The 16,593-nt window shown below is 53.0% G+C and overlaps 1 protein-coding gene across 2 annotated transcripts in view; it reads right to left on the bottom strand.

The window, feature by feature from the left end:
- Window positions 1-754: 754 nt before the first annotated feature.
- Window positions 755-16,593, bottom strand: part of c7a (complement component 7a) — a 56,520-nt gene continuing 40,681 nt past the window's right edge. For both annotated transcript variants that reach the window (XM_059644964.1, XM_059644963.1), the window contains exons 12-18: window positions 15,373-15,547; window positions 14,168-14,255; window positions 12,903-13,038; window positions 7,729-7,917; window positions 4,449-4,542; window positions 3,829-4,016; window positions 755-1,219 (exon numbers count right to left, since the gene is read on the bottom strand). In XM_059644964.1, coding sequence (XP_059500947.1) covers window positions 1,005-1,219; window positions 3,829-4,016; window positions 4,449-4,542; window positions 7,729-7,917; window positions 12,903-13,038; window positions 14,168-14,255; window positions 15,373-15,547 — 1,085 coding nt within the window. In that variant the 3' untranslated portion in view covers window positions 755-1,004. The remainder of the gene's footprint in view (window positions 1,220-3,828; window positions 4,017-4,448; window positions 4,543-7,728; window positions 7,918-12,902; window positions 13,039-14,167; window positions 14,256-15,372; window positions 15,548-16,593) is intronic.

Genomic DNA, 16,593 nt, shown 5'->3' with positions numbered 1-16,593 from the left:
AGGTCATGAATGGTGTTGGAGATGATGGTTTGGTGCTCGGGGGTGGGGTCATGATCGAGGGGGCGGTAGGAGGAGGTGTCGGAGATTTGGTGTTTGGCCTCGGCGATGTAGAGGTCAGTGCGCCATGCTACCACTGCGCCACCCTTGTCTGCAGGTTTGATGGTAAGGTTGGGGTTGGAGCGGAGGGCTGCCCGTTCTGCGGGGGAGATGTTGGAGTGGGTGAGAGGGGTAGAGAGGTTGAGGCGGTTAATGTCTCGACAGCAGTTGGAGATGAAGAGGTCGAGGGAGGGTAGGAGGCCTGGGGGTGGTGTCCAGGAGGAGGACTTGTGTTGGGTGCGGGTGATGGGGTCAGTGGAGGGAGCATTATGCTCACCATTGGAGAAGTAAGCGTGGGGGCGAAGACCCCCGAAAAACTGCTCAATGTCCAAACGTGATTGGTTTTCGTTGACGTGTGGATGGAGGGGGACAAAGGTGTGCCTCTAAGAAGCTGCTTGGCCTGCTGTGTTCATCCAGCTCCACACTTTGTTATCTTGGATTCTCCAGCATCTGCAGTTCCCATTATCTCTCCAGAACCCATGGCCTGGCCTGGCCTGCATGTGACTCCAGACCCACAGCAACTCTCAACTCTCAACTGTTCTCTGAGCAATTAGGGTGGGGTAATACTACACTGACCCAGTCAGTGACACTCACATCCTGTGAACATCTTTCGAGGCAGAAACAACAGAAACTGAGCCAGGAAATAAGACCACTTCAGTCAGTGTGGAAGGAGGTTTATTGAGATAGAGGGAGAGAGCAGGCGGAGGACGGTCTGACCAGGAAGGCGGGGAGGAGGAGTTGGGGGCGAGTAGGCAGTGGGATTCAGGATTTGGGGAGCAGTTTCAGATGGTTCTGGATAGCAGTAGAACTGGGAGAGAGTTGTGGGGGAAGTGAACTGGGTTTGACAAGATGTGATGGAGGCTGGGTGCTCGGGCCAGGGGGTTATCGGGTGCTGACCCTCGTGACCTTTAACCCTGCAGGTCATGGGCGGTTGTAGCGGTCAAGCGTTGTGAACACGGGTGGCTGGCAACAATAGTGAAACTTCTCCCATGACACCTCCACACTGCGGCCTCACACTCACTCACTGTTATTTTCTCCTCACTCTCCTCCAGCAGGACACAGAGCCGAATCCCTCCAGCAGGGCAGTCCTCCTGTGGCTGGCACACGCACCTGACCCGCTCCTCTGCAAAACAATAGGCATCCCTGTCACTCAGCTACTGCACCATCAGGCAAGCTGCCTGCGGAAGTACAGGAAGATCCCACAACCACACCCTGAAAGGATGGATCTTGGTCACGTCTCCGAGGGAAACCGGCTCTCCCCCGACAACTCTAACCCCCTGCCCTGCCCCACCCCCAAACACCCCCACCCCCACCCCCACCACCATTCAAACCACGCTGTCAAATCTCAGCTGTCAGACTGTCCTGTGCTTTAGGATCGCAAAGTTTCTCGGAGGCACCACCAGGAGCCACCTGGGGCTGGAGGGTCGACCTCTCTCTGCCCGAGCACAGTTCAGGGAAATATGGTCAATAACTGCGTTCCCTTACATCCAACCCTCCCCCTCAATTCCCACTGCTTCCCTCAGCTCAGAAGCTGGGAATACCGCGGTGAGTAACTCACCTCCTGGCTCCCCAAATCCTGTCCCACCATCTACAAGACACAAGTCAGGAGTGTGATGGGATACTCCCCACTTGCCTGGATGGGGACAGCCCCAACAACACTCAAGAAGCTCGACACCATCCAGGACAAAGCAGCCGCTTGATTGGCACCACATCCACAAGGATCCACTCCCCCCACCACCGACACTCAGTAGCAGCAGTGTGTACCATCTACAAGATGCACTGCAGAAATTCACCAAAGATCCACAGGCAGCAGCTTCCAAACACACGGCCACTTCCATCTAGAAGGACAAGGGCAGCAGATACATGGGAAAACCACCCCCTGCAAGTTCCCCTCCGAGCCACTCACCATCCTGACTTAGAACATAGAACATTACAGCACAGTACAGGCCCTTCGGCCCTCGATGTTGTGCCGACCTGTCATACCGATCTCAAGCCCATCTAACCTACACTATTCCATGTATGTCCATATGCTTATCCAATGGCGACTTAAATGTACCTAAAGTTGGCGAATCTACTACCGTTGCAGGCAAAGCGTTCCATTCCCTTACTACTCTCTGAGTAAAGAAACTACCTCTGACAACTCTCCTATATCTTTCACCCCTCAATTTAAAGCTATGCCCCCTCGTGCTCGCCGTCACCATCCTAGGAAAAAGGCTCTCCCTATCCACCCTATCTAACCCTTTGATTATTTTATATGTCTCAATTAAGTTACCTCTCAACCTTCTTCTCTCTAATGAAAACAGCCTCAAGTCCCTCAGCCTTTCCTCGTAAGACCTTCCCTCCATACCAGGCAACATCCTAGGAAATCCCCTCTGCACCCTTTCCAAAGCTTCCACATCCTTCTTATAACGCGGTGACCAGAACTGTACGCAATACTCCAAGTGCGGCCACACCAGAGTTTTGTACAGCTTCACCATAACCTCTTGGTTCCGGAACTCGATCCCTCTATTAATAAAAGCTAAAACACTGTAGGCCTTCTTAACAGCCCTGCCAACCTGGGTGGCAACTTTCAGGGATCTGTGTACATGGACACTGAGATCTCTCTGCTCATCTACACTACTAAGAACCTTACCATTAGCCCTGTACTTTGCCTTCTGGTTACTCCTACCAAAGTGCATCACCTCACACTTGTCTGCATTAAACTCCATTTGCCACCTCTCAGCCCAGCTCTGCAGCTTATCTATGTCTCTCTGCAACCTACAGCATCCTTCGTCACTATCCAAAACTCCACAGACCTTAGTGTCGTCTGCAAATTTACTAACCCATCCTTCTACGCCCTCATCCAGGTCATTTATAAAAATGACAAACAGCAGTGGACCCAACACCGACCCTTGCGGTCCACCACTAGTAACTGGTCTCCAGGATGAACATTTCCCATCAACCGCCACCCTCTGTCTTCTTGCAGCAAGCCAATTTCCAATCCAAACTGCTATATCTCCCACAATCCCATTTCTCCGCATTTTGTACAATAGCCTATTGTGGGGAACCTTATCAAACGCCTTGCTGAAATCCATATACACCACATCAACCGCTTTACTCTCATCTACCTGTTTGGTCACCTTCTCAAAGAACTCAATAAGGTTTGTGAGGCACGACCTTCCCTTCACAAAACCATGCTGACTATCCCTAATCAATTTATTCTTTTCTAGATGATTATAAATCCTATCCCTTATAACCTTTTCCAACATTTTACCAACAACTGAGGTAAGGCTCACTGGTCTATAATTACCAGGGTTGTCTCTACCCGCCTTCTTGAACAGGGAAACCACATTTGCTATCCTCATGAACAGGGGAACCACATTTGCTATCCCCATTCCTTCACTGTCACTGGGTCAAAATCCTGGAATTCCCTCCCTAAGGGCATTGTGGGTCTATCTATAGCACATGGACTGCAGCGATTGAAGAAGGCAGCTCACCCCCACCTTATCAAGGGGCAATTAGGGACTGGGCAATAAGTGCTGGGCCCAGCCAGCGATAGCCACATCCCACAAGTGAATTAAAAAATTCTAAACTATCCTTCCATTGCCCCCCCCCACTTCCCTCAGGGGTGCGGTCCAATCCTTCTTGCCTTGTACTTGCCCCTCACCTATTCACCACCCAACTGCCCCAGGACAGCCTGACGGCAGGGAGGTGTTTGGAGGTTATTTAAATGAAGGAGGATTGTTCTCTCACCATCGCAGGTCTCTCCGAGTGAGCAGGAACCACAGCGGGAAGCTGGAGCAGGAGCAGGTGATGGGCAGGTGCTCTGTGCGACCAGCTCATAGTGTCGGCCCAGGCACTTCAATGTCAGGAGCTTGCATAGTGTCAGCAACATTACCCTCCTCGTCTTCCCGTACACCACACAGACTGGCAGTGAGCGGCTGGGGGCACACAGCACACCGTGAGATAGAACACATGGCACAGTGAGGTGGGGGCAGACACGGGGCGAGGATAGAGAGAGGCAGGGAGAGGCAGAAGAGAGAGGGGCGAGGAGAGAGAGAGAGCAAGGGTTCAGAGAAGTGGGGGAAGACAGAGGGAGGGAGGGTGGGAGAGAGAAAATGGAGCAGGAGAGTCAGAGTGTGAGGAACAGTGAGTGTGTGGGATTAAGTAACACTGGGCGTAAGGAGAGTAATTGTAAGGAACAGACAGAGAGACACAGAGAGCGAGAGTGGGATGGAAGGTAGGGAGAGATTGGGGAAAGAAATTAGCGAGAGTGTGGGGAGAGGTGGACAGGGACTGAGGCGTTATTTCTATCACACTGCCCCTGTTTGCGATCTCTCCACACTCTCTCATTGCGATGGTGCAGACTGTACCTGCATTCATAAGGCATTTTGCAAACACACTTTCCAATCTTCATCTTCTCCCATGGAGCACACTGGGGAGGTTCTGGATCTTGTGTAACTGCCTCTGAAATAAACATAAAGCGAGATTTTGAAACCACACGTGGACACATGGCCATGTCTCTTCTGGAACTAGCTCACTTTGTTCCTCAGCAGCTCTGTCTGGTCTGTACATTACACAGCGTTTATACATTACACATGGCCTAGACATTACATAGCATCTATACAGTACACAGCGTCTATACGTTACAAATGGTCTACACATTACAAATCATCTACACATTACACACGGTCTATACACTACACAGCATCTATACATTACACATGGTCTATACGTTACACATAGCCTACTCATTAGACATGGTCTATATGTTACACAGTGTTTATACATTACACAGCGTCTATACATTACACAACATCTATACATTACAAATGGTCTATACATCACACAGGGTTTATACGTTACATGTGGTCTATACATTACACATGGTCTATACATTACACAGCATCTATACATTACAAATCGTCTATACATCACACAGCATTTATACATTACACATGGTCAATGCATTACACAACATCGATACATTACACACTGTCTATACATTACACACTGTCTATACATTACACACAGTCTATACATTACACACTGTCTATAAATTACACAGCGTCTATACATTACACAGCATCTATATATTACACAGCGTTTAAATGGGTGAAGAATTTTCTGGAGTGCCTTTTCTGATAGACACTGGATTTGGCTCTCCCATGGGAATTCCATGGGAAAGGGCAAAGAAAGCTCCAGGTACCCTGACATTTCCAGACAACCTCTATCTGTCCTTCCCAACAGTTTTATGATCTTCCTTTGTTTGGAAATCTCTCCAGTTCCACCAGAAGCTTTTTGTGCCTGATCAGCCTGATTGGGTCCATCTCACAGGCATCAGGATCCTCAGGCCTTCCAAAGGCAGGGCTTGATCTCAACTGTTACTCGATCCAATTCACAGCCAGGCTGGAAATTCAGCAAAATCTTAGCTCGGCCTGCCCCAACCCCATGTAGAGACAGAGAAAATTGGAGCAGGAGTAGGCCATTAGGCCCTTCAAGCCTGCTCTGCCATTCAATATGGTAATGATTGATCATCCAACTCAGTCCCTTGTTGCCGATTTCTCTCCCCACACCCTTTGATCCCTTTAGGCCTGAGAATGATAAGAAAACATACAACATAGTCTGGTCTGGTCAGGCCTGGCCTGGTCTGGTCTGGTCTGGTCTGGACTGGCCAAGTCTGGTCAGTCTGGTCTGGTCTGGTCTGGCCTGGCCAAGTCTGGTCAGTCTGGTCTGGTCTGGTCTAGTCTGGTCTGGTCTGGCCTGGCCAAGTCTGGTCTGGTTTGGTCTGGTCTGGTCTGGCCTGGCCTGGTCTAGTCTGGCCTTGTCTGGCCTGGCCAGGCCAAGTCTGGTCAGTCTGGTCTGGTCTGGTCTGGTCTGGTTTGGTCTAGTCTGGCCGGGCCGAATTTAACCCAAAGCAACCCATTTCAAAGCAATGCAACCCACACCAATATATTCTAACTGAGCCTGCTTCAACCCAATTAAATCAAACCAAACTAACCTAAATCAATCAAATCCAACTCCAACGCTAACCTAATATCCGGCCTACCACACAACCCCAACCCTAAAGCCTAACCACAAACCCAACTCCAAACCCAAACCCAAACACCCAACACAAACATCAAACCCAAACCCAAATCCCAAGCCCAAACCCCAAACCAAACAGAAATCCCAAATCCCAAGCCCAAACCCAAATCCCAAACCCAAATTCCAAACCCAAATCTCAAACCCAAACCCCAAACCAAACTCAAACCAAACCCCAAACACAAGCCCAAGCCCCAAACCCAAACCCCAAACCAAACAGAAATCCCAAATCCCAAACCCCAAACCAAGCAGAAATCCCAAATCCCAAATCCCAAACCCCAAACTCCAAACCCAAATCCCAAATTCCAAACCCAAATCCCAAACTCCAAACAGAAATCCCAAATCCCAAACCACAAACTCCAAACGCAAATCTCAAACCCAAACCCAAACTCAAACCCAAACCCCAAACACAAACCCAAGTCCCAAACCCAAATCCCAAACCCAAATTCCAAACGCAAATCTCAAACACAAACCCCAAACACAAACCCAAGGCCCAAACCCAAATTCCAAACCCAAATCTCAAACCCAAACCCCAAACTCAAACTCAAACCCAAACCCCAAACACAAACCCAAGCCCCAAACCCAAATCCCAAACCCAAATTCCAAACCCAAATCCCAAACCCAAATTCCAAACCCAAATCTCAAACCCAAACTCAAACCCAAACCCCAAACACAAACCCAAGCCCCAAACCCAATTCCCAAACCCAAACCCTTAACCCAAATCCGAAACACAAACCCCTAACTCAAATCCCAAGCACAAACCCAAATCCCAAACCCAAATCCCGACCCCAAACCCTAACCCAAATCTTAAACCCAAACCCAAGCCCCCAACCCCAACCCAAATCTTAAACGCAAACACCAAATCCCAAACCCCAAGCCCAACCCAAACCCCAAACTCTCAAGTCCCAAACCCCAACCTAAGTCCCAAACCCAAAACCCAAACCCAATCTGACTCCTCACTCCACAACCCCAAACCCAATCTGACTCCCCCCTCCACAACACTAAACCCAATCTGACTCCCCCCTCCACCACCCCAAACCCAATCTGACTCCCCCCCCATAACCCCAAACCCAATCTGACTTCCCCCTCCACAACCTCAAACCCAATCTGACTCCTCCCTCCACAACCCCAAACCCAATTTGACTTCCCCCTCCACAACCCCAAACCCAATCTGACCCCCCCCTCCACAACCCCAAACCCAATCTGACTCCCCCCTCCACAAACCCAAACCCAATCTGACTCCCCACTCCACAACCCCAAACCCAATCTGACTCCCCCCTCCACAGCCCCAAACCCAAACCCAAACCCAAAATTCAACCCTAACCTCGAACGCAAACCCCAACCTGACCTGTCTGATGCCAACCAAACGGACTTAGGGCTTGCCAACCCATCTTTCCTGGGTGCCCATTGTTGCAGAGACGAGACACCTGGCCTTCTGCAGAAGCAGTGAAGCAGGTTTCTCAGGTCTACCTGAGCTCCTGGAATCCTGGTGAATCTACCTTTTCCCAGATGAACAGCACTTTGGGAGAGTTTGTGGAATGACGAAAGGGGGACGTATCACTGACTCACCTTGGTCACATATGATGGTGCTCAAATCTTGGGACCATTGTAGACTGGAGTCACACAGGATCTCAGATGGACCTTCCAATGTACTGCCTCCAGCACAGGATAGGGAGATGGCCTCTCCAATACGATAGCTCACCTTCTTAGGGCTAATGATCAAATCTGCTGGTAACAGTGGAGGGGCACAGACTGTCCCTGTGGGAAGTAGATAGAGTAATTAATTCCTTTATATTCTGTCACCCTTTTCTCAGATATAAACTGCCACTTAATCTGGCTGAAGGGGAATGGATGATGAAGGATTTTACTGGAAGAGGCGAATCGAGCCTTTGGCTCTGTGCTGACCCTCTGGTAGAGCCAAGCAATTTCCTCATCACACACAGTGCACCCATCATGTGGGAGATGGGGAGGTGGGAGATGGGGGTGAAGTACATGGGGAGGTGGGAGATGGGGGTGAAGTGGATGGGGAGGTGGGAGATGGGGGTGAAGTGGATGGGGAGGTGGGAGATGGGGGTGAGGTAGATGGGAAGGTGGGAGATGGGGGTGAAGTGGATGGGGAGGTGGGAGATGGGGGTGAAGTGGATGGGGAGGTGGGAGATGGGGGTGAAGTAGATGGGGAGGTGGGAGACGGGGGTGAGGGTAGATGGGGAGGTGGGAGATGGGGGTGTGGTAGATGGGGATGTGGGAGTTGGGGGTGTAGTCGATGGAGAGGTGGGAGATGGGGGTGAAGTAGATGGAGAGGTGGGAGATGGGGGTGAAGAAGATGGGGAGGTGGGAGATGGGGGTGAGGTAGATGGGGGGTGGGAGATGGGGGTGAGGTAGATGGGGAGCTGGGAGATGGGGGTGAAGTAGATGGAGAGGTGGGAGATGGGGGTGAAGAAGATGGGAAGGTGGGAGATGGGGGTGAGGTAGATGGGAAGGTGGGAGATGGGGGTGAGGTAGATGGGGAGGTGGGAGATGGGGGTGAAGAAGATGGGGAGGTGGGAGATGGGGGTGAAGAAGATGGGAAGGTGGGAGATGGGGGTGAGGTAGATGGGGAGGTGGGAGATGGGGGTGAAGAAGATGGGGAGGTGGGAGATGGGGGTGAAGAAGATGGGAAGGTGGGAGATGGGGGTGAAGTAGATGGGAAGGTGGGAGATGGGGGTGAGGATAGATGGGGAGGTGGGAGATGGGGGTGAAGTAGATGGGGAGGTGGGAGGTGGGGGTGTGGTAGATGAGGAGCTGGGAGATGGGGGTGAAGTAGATTGGGAGGTGGGAGATGAGGGTGAGGTAGATGGGGAGGTGGGAGATGGGGGAGAAGTAGATGGGGAGTTGGGAGATGGGGGTGAAGTAGATGGGGAGGTGGGAGACGGGGGTGAGGGTAGATGGGGAGGTGGGAGATGGGGGTGAGGTAGATGGGGAGGTGGGAGACGGGGGTGAGGGTAGATGGGGTGGTGGGAGATGGGGGTAACGTAGATGGAGAGATGGGGGTGAGGTAGATGGGGAGGTGGGAGATGGGGGTGAGGTAGATGGGGAGGTGGGAGATGGGGGTGAAGTGGATGGGGAGGTGGGAGATGGGGGTGAAGTACATGGGGAGGTGGGAGATGGGGGTGAGGGTAGATGGGGAGGTGGGAGATGGGGGTGAGGTAGATGGAGAGGTGGGAGATGGGGGTGAAGTAGATGGAGAGATGGGGGTGAGGTAGATGGGGAGGTGGGAGATGGGGGTGAAGTGGATGGGGAGGTGGCAGATGGGGGTGAAGTAGATGGGGAGTTGGGAGATGGGGGTGAAGTAGATGGGAAGGTGGGAGATGGGGGTGAAGTAGATGGGAAGGTGGGAGATGGGGGTGAGGTAGATGGGGAGGTGGGAGATGGGGGTGAAGTAGATGGGGAGGTGGGAGATGGGGGTGAGGTAGATGGGAAGGTGGGAGATGGGGGTGAGGTAGATGGAGAGGTGGGAGATGGGGGTGAGGTAGATGGGGAGGTGGGAGATGGGGGTGAGGTAGATGGAGAGGTGGGAGATGGGGGTGAAGTAGATGGGAAGGTGGGAGATGGGGGTGTGGTAGATGAGGAGCTGGGAGATGGGGGTGAAGTAGATGGGGAGGTGGGAGATGGGGGTGAAGTAGATGGGAAGGTGGGAGATGGGGGTGAAGTAGATGGGGAGGTGGGAGATGGGGGTGAAGTAGATGGAGAGATGGGGGTGAGGTAGATGGAGAGGTGGGAGATGGGGGTGAAGTAGATGGGAAGGTGGGAGATGGGGGTGTGGTAGATGGGGAGGTGGGAGATGGGGGTGAAGTAGATGGAGAAATGGGGGTGAGGTAGATGGGGAGGTGGGAGATGGGGGTGAAGTGGATGGGGAGGTGGGAGATGGGGGTGAAGTAGATGGGGAGTTGGGAGATGGGGGTGAAGTAGATGGGGAGGTGGGAGACGGTGGTGAGGGTAGATGGGGAGGTGGGAGATGGGGGTGAGGTAGATGGGGAGGTGGGAGATGGGGGTGAAGTAGATGGGGAGGTGGGAGATGGGGGTGAAGTGGATGGGGAGTTGGGAGATGGGGGTGAAGTAGATGGGGAGGTGGGAGATGGGGGTGAGGGTAGATGGGGAGGTGGGAGATGGGCGTGAAGTACATGGGGAGGTGGGAGATGGGGGTGAGGTAGATGGGGAGGTGGGAGATGGGGGTGAAGTAGATGGGGAGGTGGGAGATGGGGGTGAAGTAGATGGAGAGATGGGGGTGAGGTAGATGGGGAGGTGGGAGATGGGGGTGAAGTGGATGGGGAGGTGGGAGACGGGGGTGAAGTGGATGGGGAGGTGGGAGATGGGGGTGAAGTAGATGGGGAGGTGGGAGATGGGGGTGAGGGTAAATGAGGAGGTGGGAGATGGAGGTGAAGTACATGGGGAGGTGGGAGATGGGGGTGAGGTAGATGGGGAGGTGGGAGATGGGGTGAAGTAGATGGGGAGGTGGGAGATGGGGGTGAAGTAGATGGAGAGATGGGGGTGAGGTAGATGGGGAGGTGGGAGATGGGGGTGAGGTAGATGGGGAGGTGGGAGATGGGGGTGAAGTGGATGGGGAGGTGGGAGATGGGGGTGAAGAAGATGGGGAGGTGGGAGATGGGGGTGAAGTAGATGGGGAGGTGGGAGATGGGGGTGAAGTGGATGGGGAGGTGGGAGATTGGGGTAAAGTAGATGGAGAGATGGGGGTGAGGTAGATGGGGAGGTGGGAGATGGGGGTGAAGTAGATGGGGAGGTGGGAGATGGGGGTGAAGTAGATGGGGAGTTGGGAGATGGGGGTGAAGTAGATGGGGAGGTGGGAGATGGCGGTGAAGTAGATGGGGAGTTGGGAGATGGGGGTGAAGTAGATGGGGAGGTGGGAGACGGGGGTGAGGGTAGATGGGAAGGTGGGAGACGGGGGTGAAGTAGATGGGGAGTTGGGAGATGGGGGTGAAGTAGATGGGGAGGTGGGAGACGGGGGTGAGGTAGATGGGGCGGTGGGAGATGGGGGTGAAGTGGATGGGGAGGTGGGAGATGGGGGTGAAGTAGATGGGGAGGTGGGAGATGGGGGTGAAGTAGATGGGGAGGTGGGAGACGGGGGTGAGGTAGATGGGGAGGTGGGAGTGAAGTAGATGGGGAGGTGGGAGATGGGGGTGAGGTAGATGGGGCGGTGGGAGATGGGGGTGAAGTGGATGGGGAGGTGGGAGATGGGGGTGAGGTAGATGGGGAGGTGGGAGATGGGGGTGAAGTAGATGGGGAGGTGGGAGATGGGGGTGAAGTGGATGCGGAGGTGGGAGACGGGGGTGAGGTAGATGGGGAGGTGGGAGATGGGGGTGAAGTGGATGGGAAGGTGGGAGATGGGGGTGAGGTAGATGGGGAGGTGGGAGATGGGGGTGAAGTGGATGGGAAGGTGGGAGACGGGGGTGAGGGTAGATGGGGAGGTGGGAGATGGGGGTGAAGTAGATGGAGAGATGGCGGTGAGGTAGATGGGGAGGTGGGAGATGGGTGTGGGACTTGTGTTCGAATCCCATCACAGAAGATGGTGGCATTTGAACTCAGTTAAAATTAAGAATCAAAAGCCTATGGATGACCATGTGACCATTGTCAATTGTTGTTAAACTCCTATCTGGTTCACTAATACTCTCGACAGTGAGAAATTTGCCCTCCTCACCTGGTCTGGTCTACATGTAACTCCAGGCCACAGTGATGTGTGTGATATGCAAACCATGAGCTGTATCAACCCCTGTAAATGAGTTGCCAGATAGAGCCAGCTGGGGAGATGTGGAATGTTATAGAGATGAGGAAACTATCTTAATGATTGCAGGATAATTATGGAAATTTTCCCGTGTGTCAGGTTTGACTCCAATCACCGGAGGGTTTGTCCCTGATACCCATTGGTTCCAGTTTTGCCAGGGCTCCTCGATGCCACACTTGGTCGAATGCAGCCTTGATATCAAGGGCTGTCACTCTCACCTCACCATCTGGAATTCAGCTCTTTGTCCATATTTGAACCAAGGCTGGAATGAGCAGCCTTTCTGGCTGAAGGTTTTTGGAGATGGAGATAGAGTTAGAGTTAGAGTGAGAGTGAGCGGTAAGTGTCAGGCTATATGGTTAAGGGCGGGATTAGGGGTTAGGGTCAGGGATTAGAGCTAGGGTTACGATGAGGGTGAGGGTGAGGTGATGGCTAGGGTTAGGGCTAGGGCCGGGGGTTAGGGGTTGGGGGTAAGGGTTAGGGATTAGGGATTAGGGATTAGGGATTAGGGATACCTCCCAAATTGGGAGTAGGAATAAGGGTTCAGACCCAGGTTATGTATAACAGTTAGCTGTGAGAGCCTGTGTTCATTGTAGGAGTTAGGGTCAGATCCACTGTGAGGTTTAGGGTCAGAGTCCATGATAAGATTTAGGGTCAGAGCTCACAGAGTGAGTTAGGGTCAGAGTTCACAGCGTGAGTTAGGTTCGGGATGAGAACGGGCTGACATGAGTCCTGCTGCGATTGGTGAGCACATCAATGTAACATTGTGCCAATCTCAGTGGCTGGCATTGCTTTAAATCAGTGCCAGCTTAGAACTCTGTTTTTCTGGAAAATTCATCCCAATCACTAACACCCTCTGGAACAACTGAAAAAGATGCTGATTGGGTTCACGCTTGGCACAGCATTAGCAGCTGGCTGGCTCCGAGAAGAGCCTCCAACACTGGGCTCAGAACCCTGCTCAAACACTCACGGAGACACTCTAGGGCCTTTGCTTCCCAATGCAAATCCTCTCCACACCTCAGCGTACCATCCCCTTCAGAGAAGAAGTAACCTGTGAGACACTGGTATACAGCATGGCTTCCCACAGGATACACAGCCCTCAGACCCTGCGTAAGGGAAAACAAGAACATCAGTCAGCCTCAGGGGCAGGTCGGGGGGTGATACTGCGCACAGGGGGCTTTGGGCCACCCATTTCCCAGAAAACATAAGGGAGGGAAACCAAGGCGAGGTGGAATTGAGGGTCAATCACATGGAGTTGACTGAAAGCCCAGGTTCAGAATTGATCCCACAGAAAAAGGCCATTCATCCCCAGTCCAGGGTCCAGGGAGCCTTTGCGAGTCTCTGTCAGAATGGAACCGCGTGCACATGATGGGTCAGAACAGGAATATTCTGGCTGAGAGAGTCTGCGTAGGGAGCAAGTCCTGTCAGCTGCCACACACCAGACAACGGCACAATGTCAATCAGGCGGGGGTTAATGTCGTGCGGAAACAGGCCCTTCGGCCCAACAAGTCCACACTGACCCTTGAAGCATCCCACCCAGACCCATCCCCCCATAACCTACACACCCCTGAACACTACGGGCAATTTAGCATGGCCAATCCATCCAGCCTGCACATCTTTGGACTGTGGGAGGAAACCGGAGCACCCGGAGGAAACCCATGCAGAGACGGGGAGAATGTACAAACTCCGTACAGATAGTCGCCCGTGGCTGGAATCGAACCCGGGTACCTGGCGCTGTGAAGCTGCAGTGCTAACCACTGAGCCACCCTCAAATAATTATAGTTATGGTAGAAAGGGAAGGCGATTTGAAACAGTTCTGGTGGCATTGGAACTTGTGGTGGTTAAACTATGAGATTGCAACAGATTTAATGAACAAGACGAGCCACAAACAAGCAGGAGGGGCAGGGCCATGGGCCCGATGACATATGGGGAAGAGGATGTCAGTCACATGAACCACCAACAGAAATGCACACATGTACCATTAAGAATCTAGCAACTGTTTACAAGACGCATTGACAAAACAGACAAGAAGAATGAGCTGTACAGTTTGGTATGGAGTCAGTGAATGGCAATGTCAATGATAATGATGGAAATGTGTGATATGTTTTGGATGGTCAGAGAGCACTTGCATTATCACGAGAGTCCTGTGACAGTGAGCATGAAGCACTGACTGCAGGCATCAATCTGTACAGTTACAGAGAGAATGTCATAAACCACGTTATTGTAAATACACACCTGGACAGCTCCGTTCTCCAGTTCAGGGGGAGCTGAGCAGCCTGAGGTCGGCTCAATTGGCATTTCAAAGCAGTGGGGCTCGAGTTGTCTGCAATCAATCAGGAAACAATACATTACACAGGCTCAGTACTTCACCCCATCTGTGAGCCTACCCACCCGCTCAATCCTTTTCCCACAGCCCTGTGTACACTCTCTGCCGTTCCTTCATACCAAGTGGTGAGTGACACCCACTCAGAGAGGGTGTGATGGCTGCCTTTGACGATGAGCTGTGTGAGACGGGGTACCTCTGGCCATATGGCACTCTGGCACAACTGTCTCAGCTCCGTCAGCAGATATGTGCCACCCAATGGAAAGATTTTAAGGAAAGCTATCATTTCATTGGAGACATTACAGAGCAGGTTCGCAGGATGATCCCTGGTCTGGAGGGACTGGCTTAAGATCAAAGGTTAAATATGTTGGGAATTCTACTCACTGGAGTTTAGGAGAATGAGCAGTGATATCATTGACGTGTTGAATTCTTAAGGGGCTTGGCGGGGTAAATACTGAGAGGATGTCTCCCCTCATGGGAGAGTCTAGAACCAGAGGGCACAGCGACAGAATAGAGGGGCACCAATTTAAGACTGAGACGAGGAGGAGTTCCTTCTCTCAGAGTGTTGTGAGCCTTTGGATCTCCTTGTTACGGAGAGCTGTGGGAGCAGAGTCCTCGCATAAATTTAAGGCTGAGATAGATTCCTAATCAGCCGGGGAATCAGGGTTATGGGGAAACAGCAGGAAGGTGTATCAGCCATGATCCTAGTGAATAAGAAGCAGACTAGAGGGGCTGAGTAGCCCACTATTTCTTACAGTTTTCTGATGGTCTCGGCTGCTGGTAATTTAATGCCCATGGTTTGGTCCCTGGACCCAGAGCAGAGTGCACAGCCCCTCCTCCAATCTGATAGACAACGAGTAATCCACATCTCACAGAGGGAAGGAGAGGTCCCTGTTTCCCACGGGAATACTGACAGAGTGGGAAAGGACATTCTGAGTAACTGGGGAGGGGCAGGTCGGCTTGCTGTGGGGGGACAGAGGCGGAATGAGCAAGCCAGAGGGAGCTCAGATCCAGCGGCTGACTGGGTCATTCTGGTTAGTTACTGAGGGACGGGCCAAGCCTCTGCGCTGACAGCGAGGTGAAGGCCCTGGTTTGGGGAGGAGTAGAGAGAGCTCACCGTAAATAATCCATTTCTCCATCCTCACACCGCTCCGACTGGGAGCTCTCTCCGGCACACTGCCTCCCCCCAGGGCCAGCAGGGGGGTTATCACAGCGTCGGGATCGGGAACGTCGGTCATTCAAACAAGCCGTCCACTCAGTCCAACAACTCCAGCCCCCAGCAGTGCCAACCCCTGCAAAACACACAGCCCCTTTCAGAGAAAACACAGGGTCCTTGTACACCAATCCAATCCCCGCCAAATTCACACTGCACCCCCATCACTGCCCGCCATTAATCCCCCTCCCACAGCCCCGTGTACACACTCCCCCATCACTGCCCGCCATTAATCCCCCTCCCACAGCCCCGTGTACACTCTCCCCCCATCACTGCCCGCCATTAATCCCCCTCCCACAGCCCCGTGTGCACTCTCCTCCCATCACTGCCCGCCATTAATCCCCCTCCCACAGCCCCGTGTACACTCTCCCCCCATCACTGCCCGCCATTAATCCCCCTCCCACAGCCCCGTGTACACTCTCCCCCAATCACTGCCCGCCATTAATCCCCCTCCCACAGCCCCGTGTACACTCTCCCCCCATCACTGCCCGCCATTAATCCCCCTCCCACAGCCCCGTGTACACTCTCCCCCCATCACTGCCCGCCATTAATCCCCCTCCCACAGCCCCGTGTGCACTCTCCCCCCATCACTGCCCGCCATTAATCCCCCTCCCACAGCCCCGTGTACACTCGCACCCCCCATCACTGCCTGCCATTAACCCCGTCCACAGCCCCGTGTACACACTCCCCCCATCACAGCCCGCCATTAGTCCCCCTCCCACAGCCCCGTGTATACACTCCCCCCATCACTACCCGCCATTAATCCCCCTCCCACAGCCCCGTGTACACACTCCCCCCATCACTGACCCTAACCCACCCATTTAATTCACCTCCCACAGCTCCATGTACACTCTCCCCTCCATCACTGACCCTACACACCCATTAATCCCCCTCCCACAGCTCCATGTATACCCCCCATCACTGACCCTACACCCCCATTAATCCCCTCCTACAGCCCCATGTATACCCCCCCATCACTGACCCTACCCCCCCATTAATCCCCCTCCTACAGCCCCATGTATACCCCCTCATCACTGACCCTACCCCCCATTAATCCCCCTCCTACAGCCCCATGTATACCCCCCCATCACTGACCCTACCCCCCCATTAATCCCCCTCCTACAG

This window comes from Stegostoma tigrinum, chromosome 3 (genome assembly GCF_030684315.1).
Source record: "Stegostoma tigrinum isolate sSteTig4 chromosome 3, sSteTig4.hap1, whole genome shotgun sequence".
In the NCBI taxonomy this organism is placed as follows: domain Eukaryota; kingdom Metazoa; phylum Chordata; class Chondrichthyes; order Orectolobiformes; family Stegostomatidae; genus Stegostoma; species Stegostoma tigrinum.
Note: the sequence above shows the minus strand (reverse complement) of the source record. Positions and strands in the feature narration are given on the sequence as shown.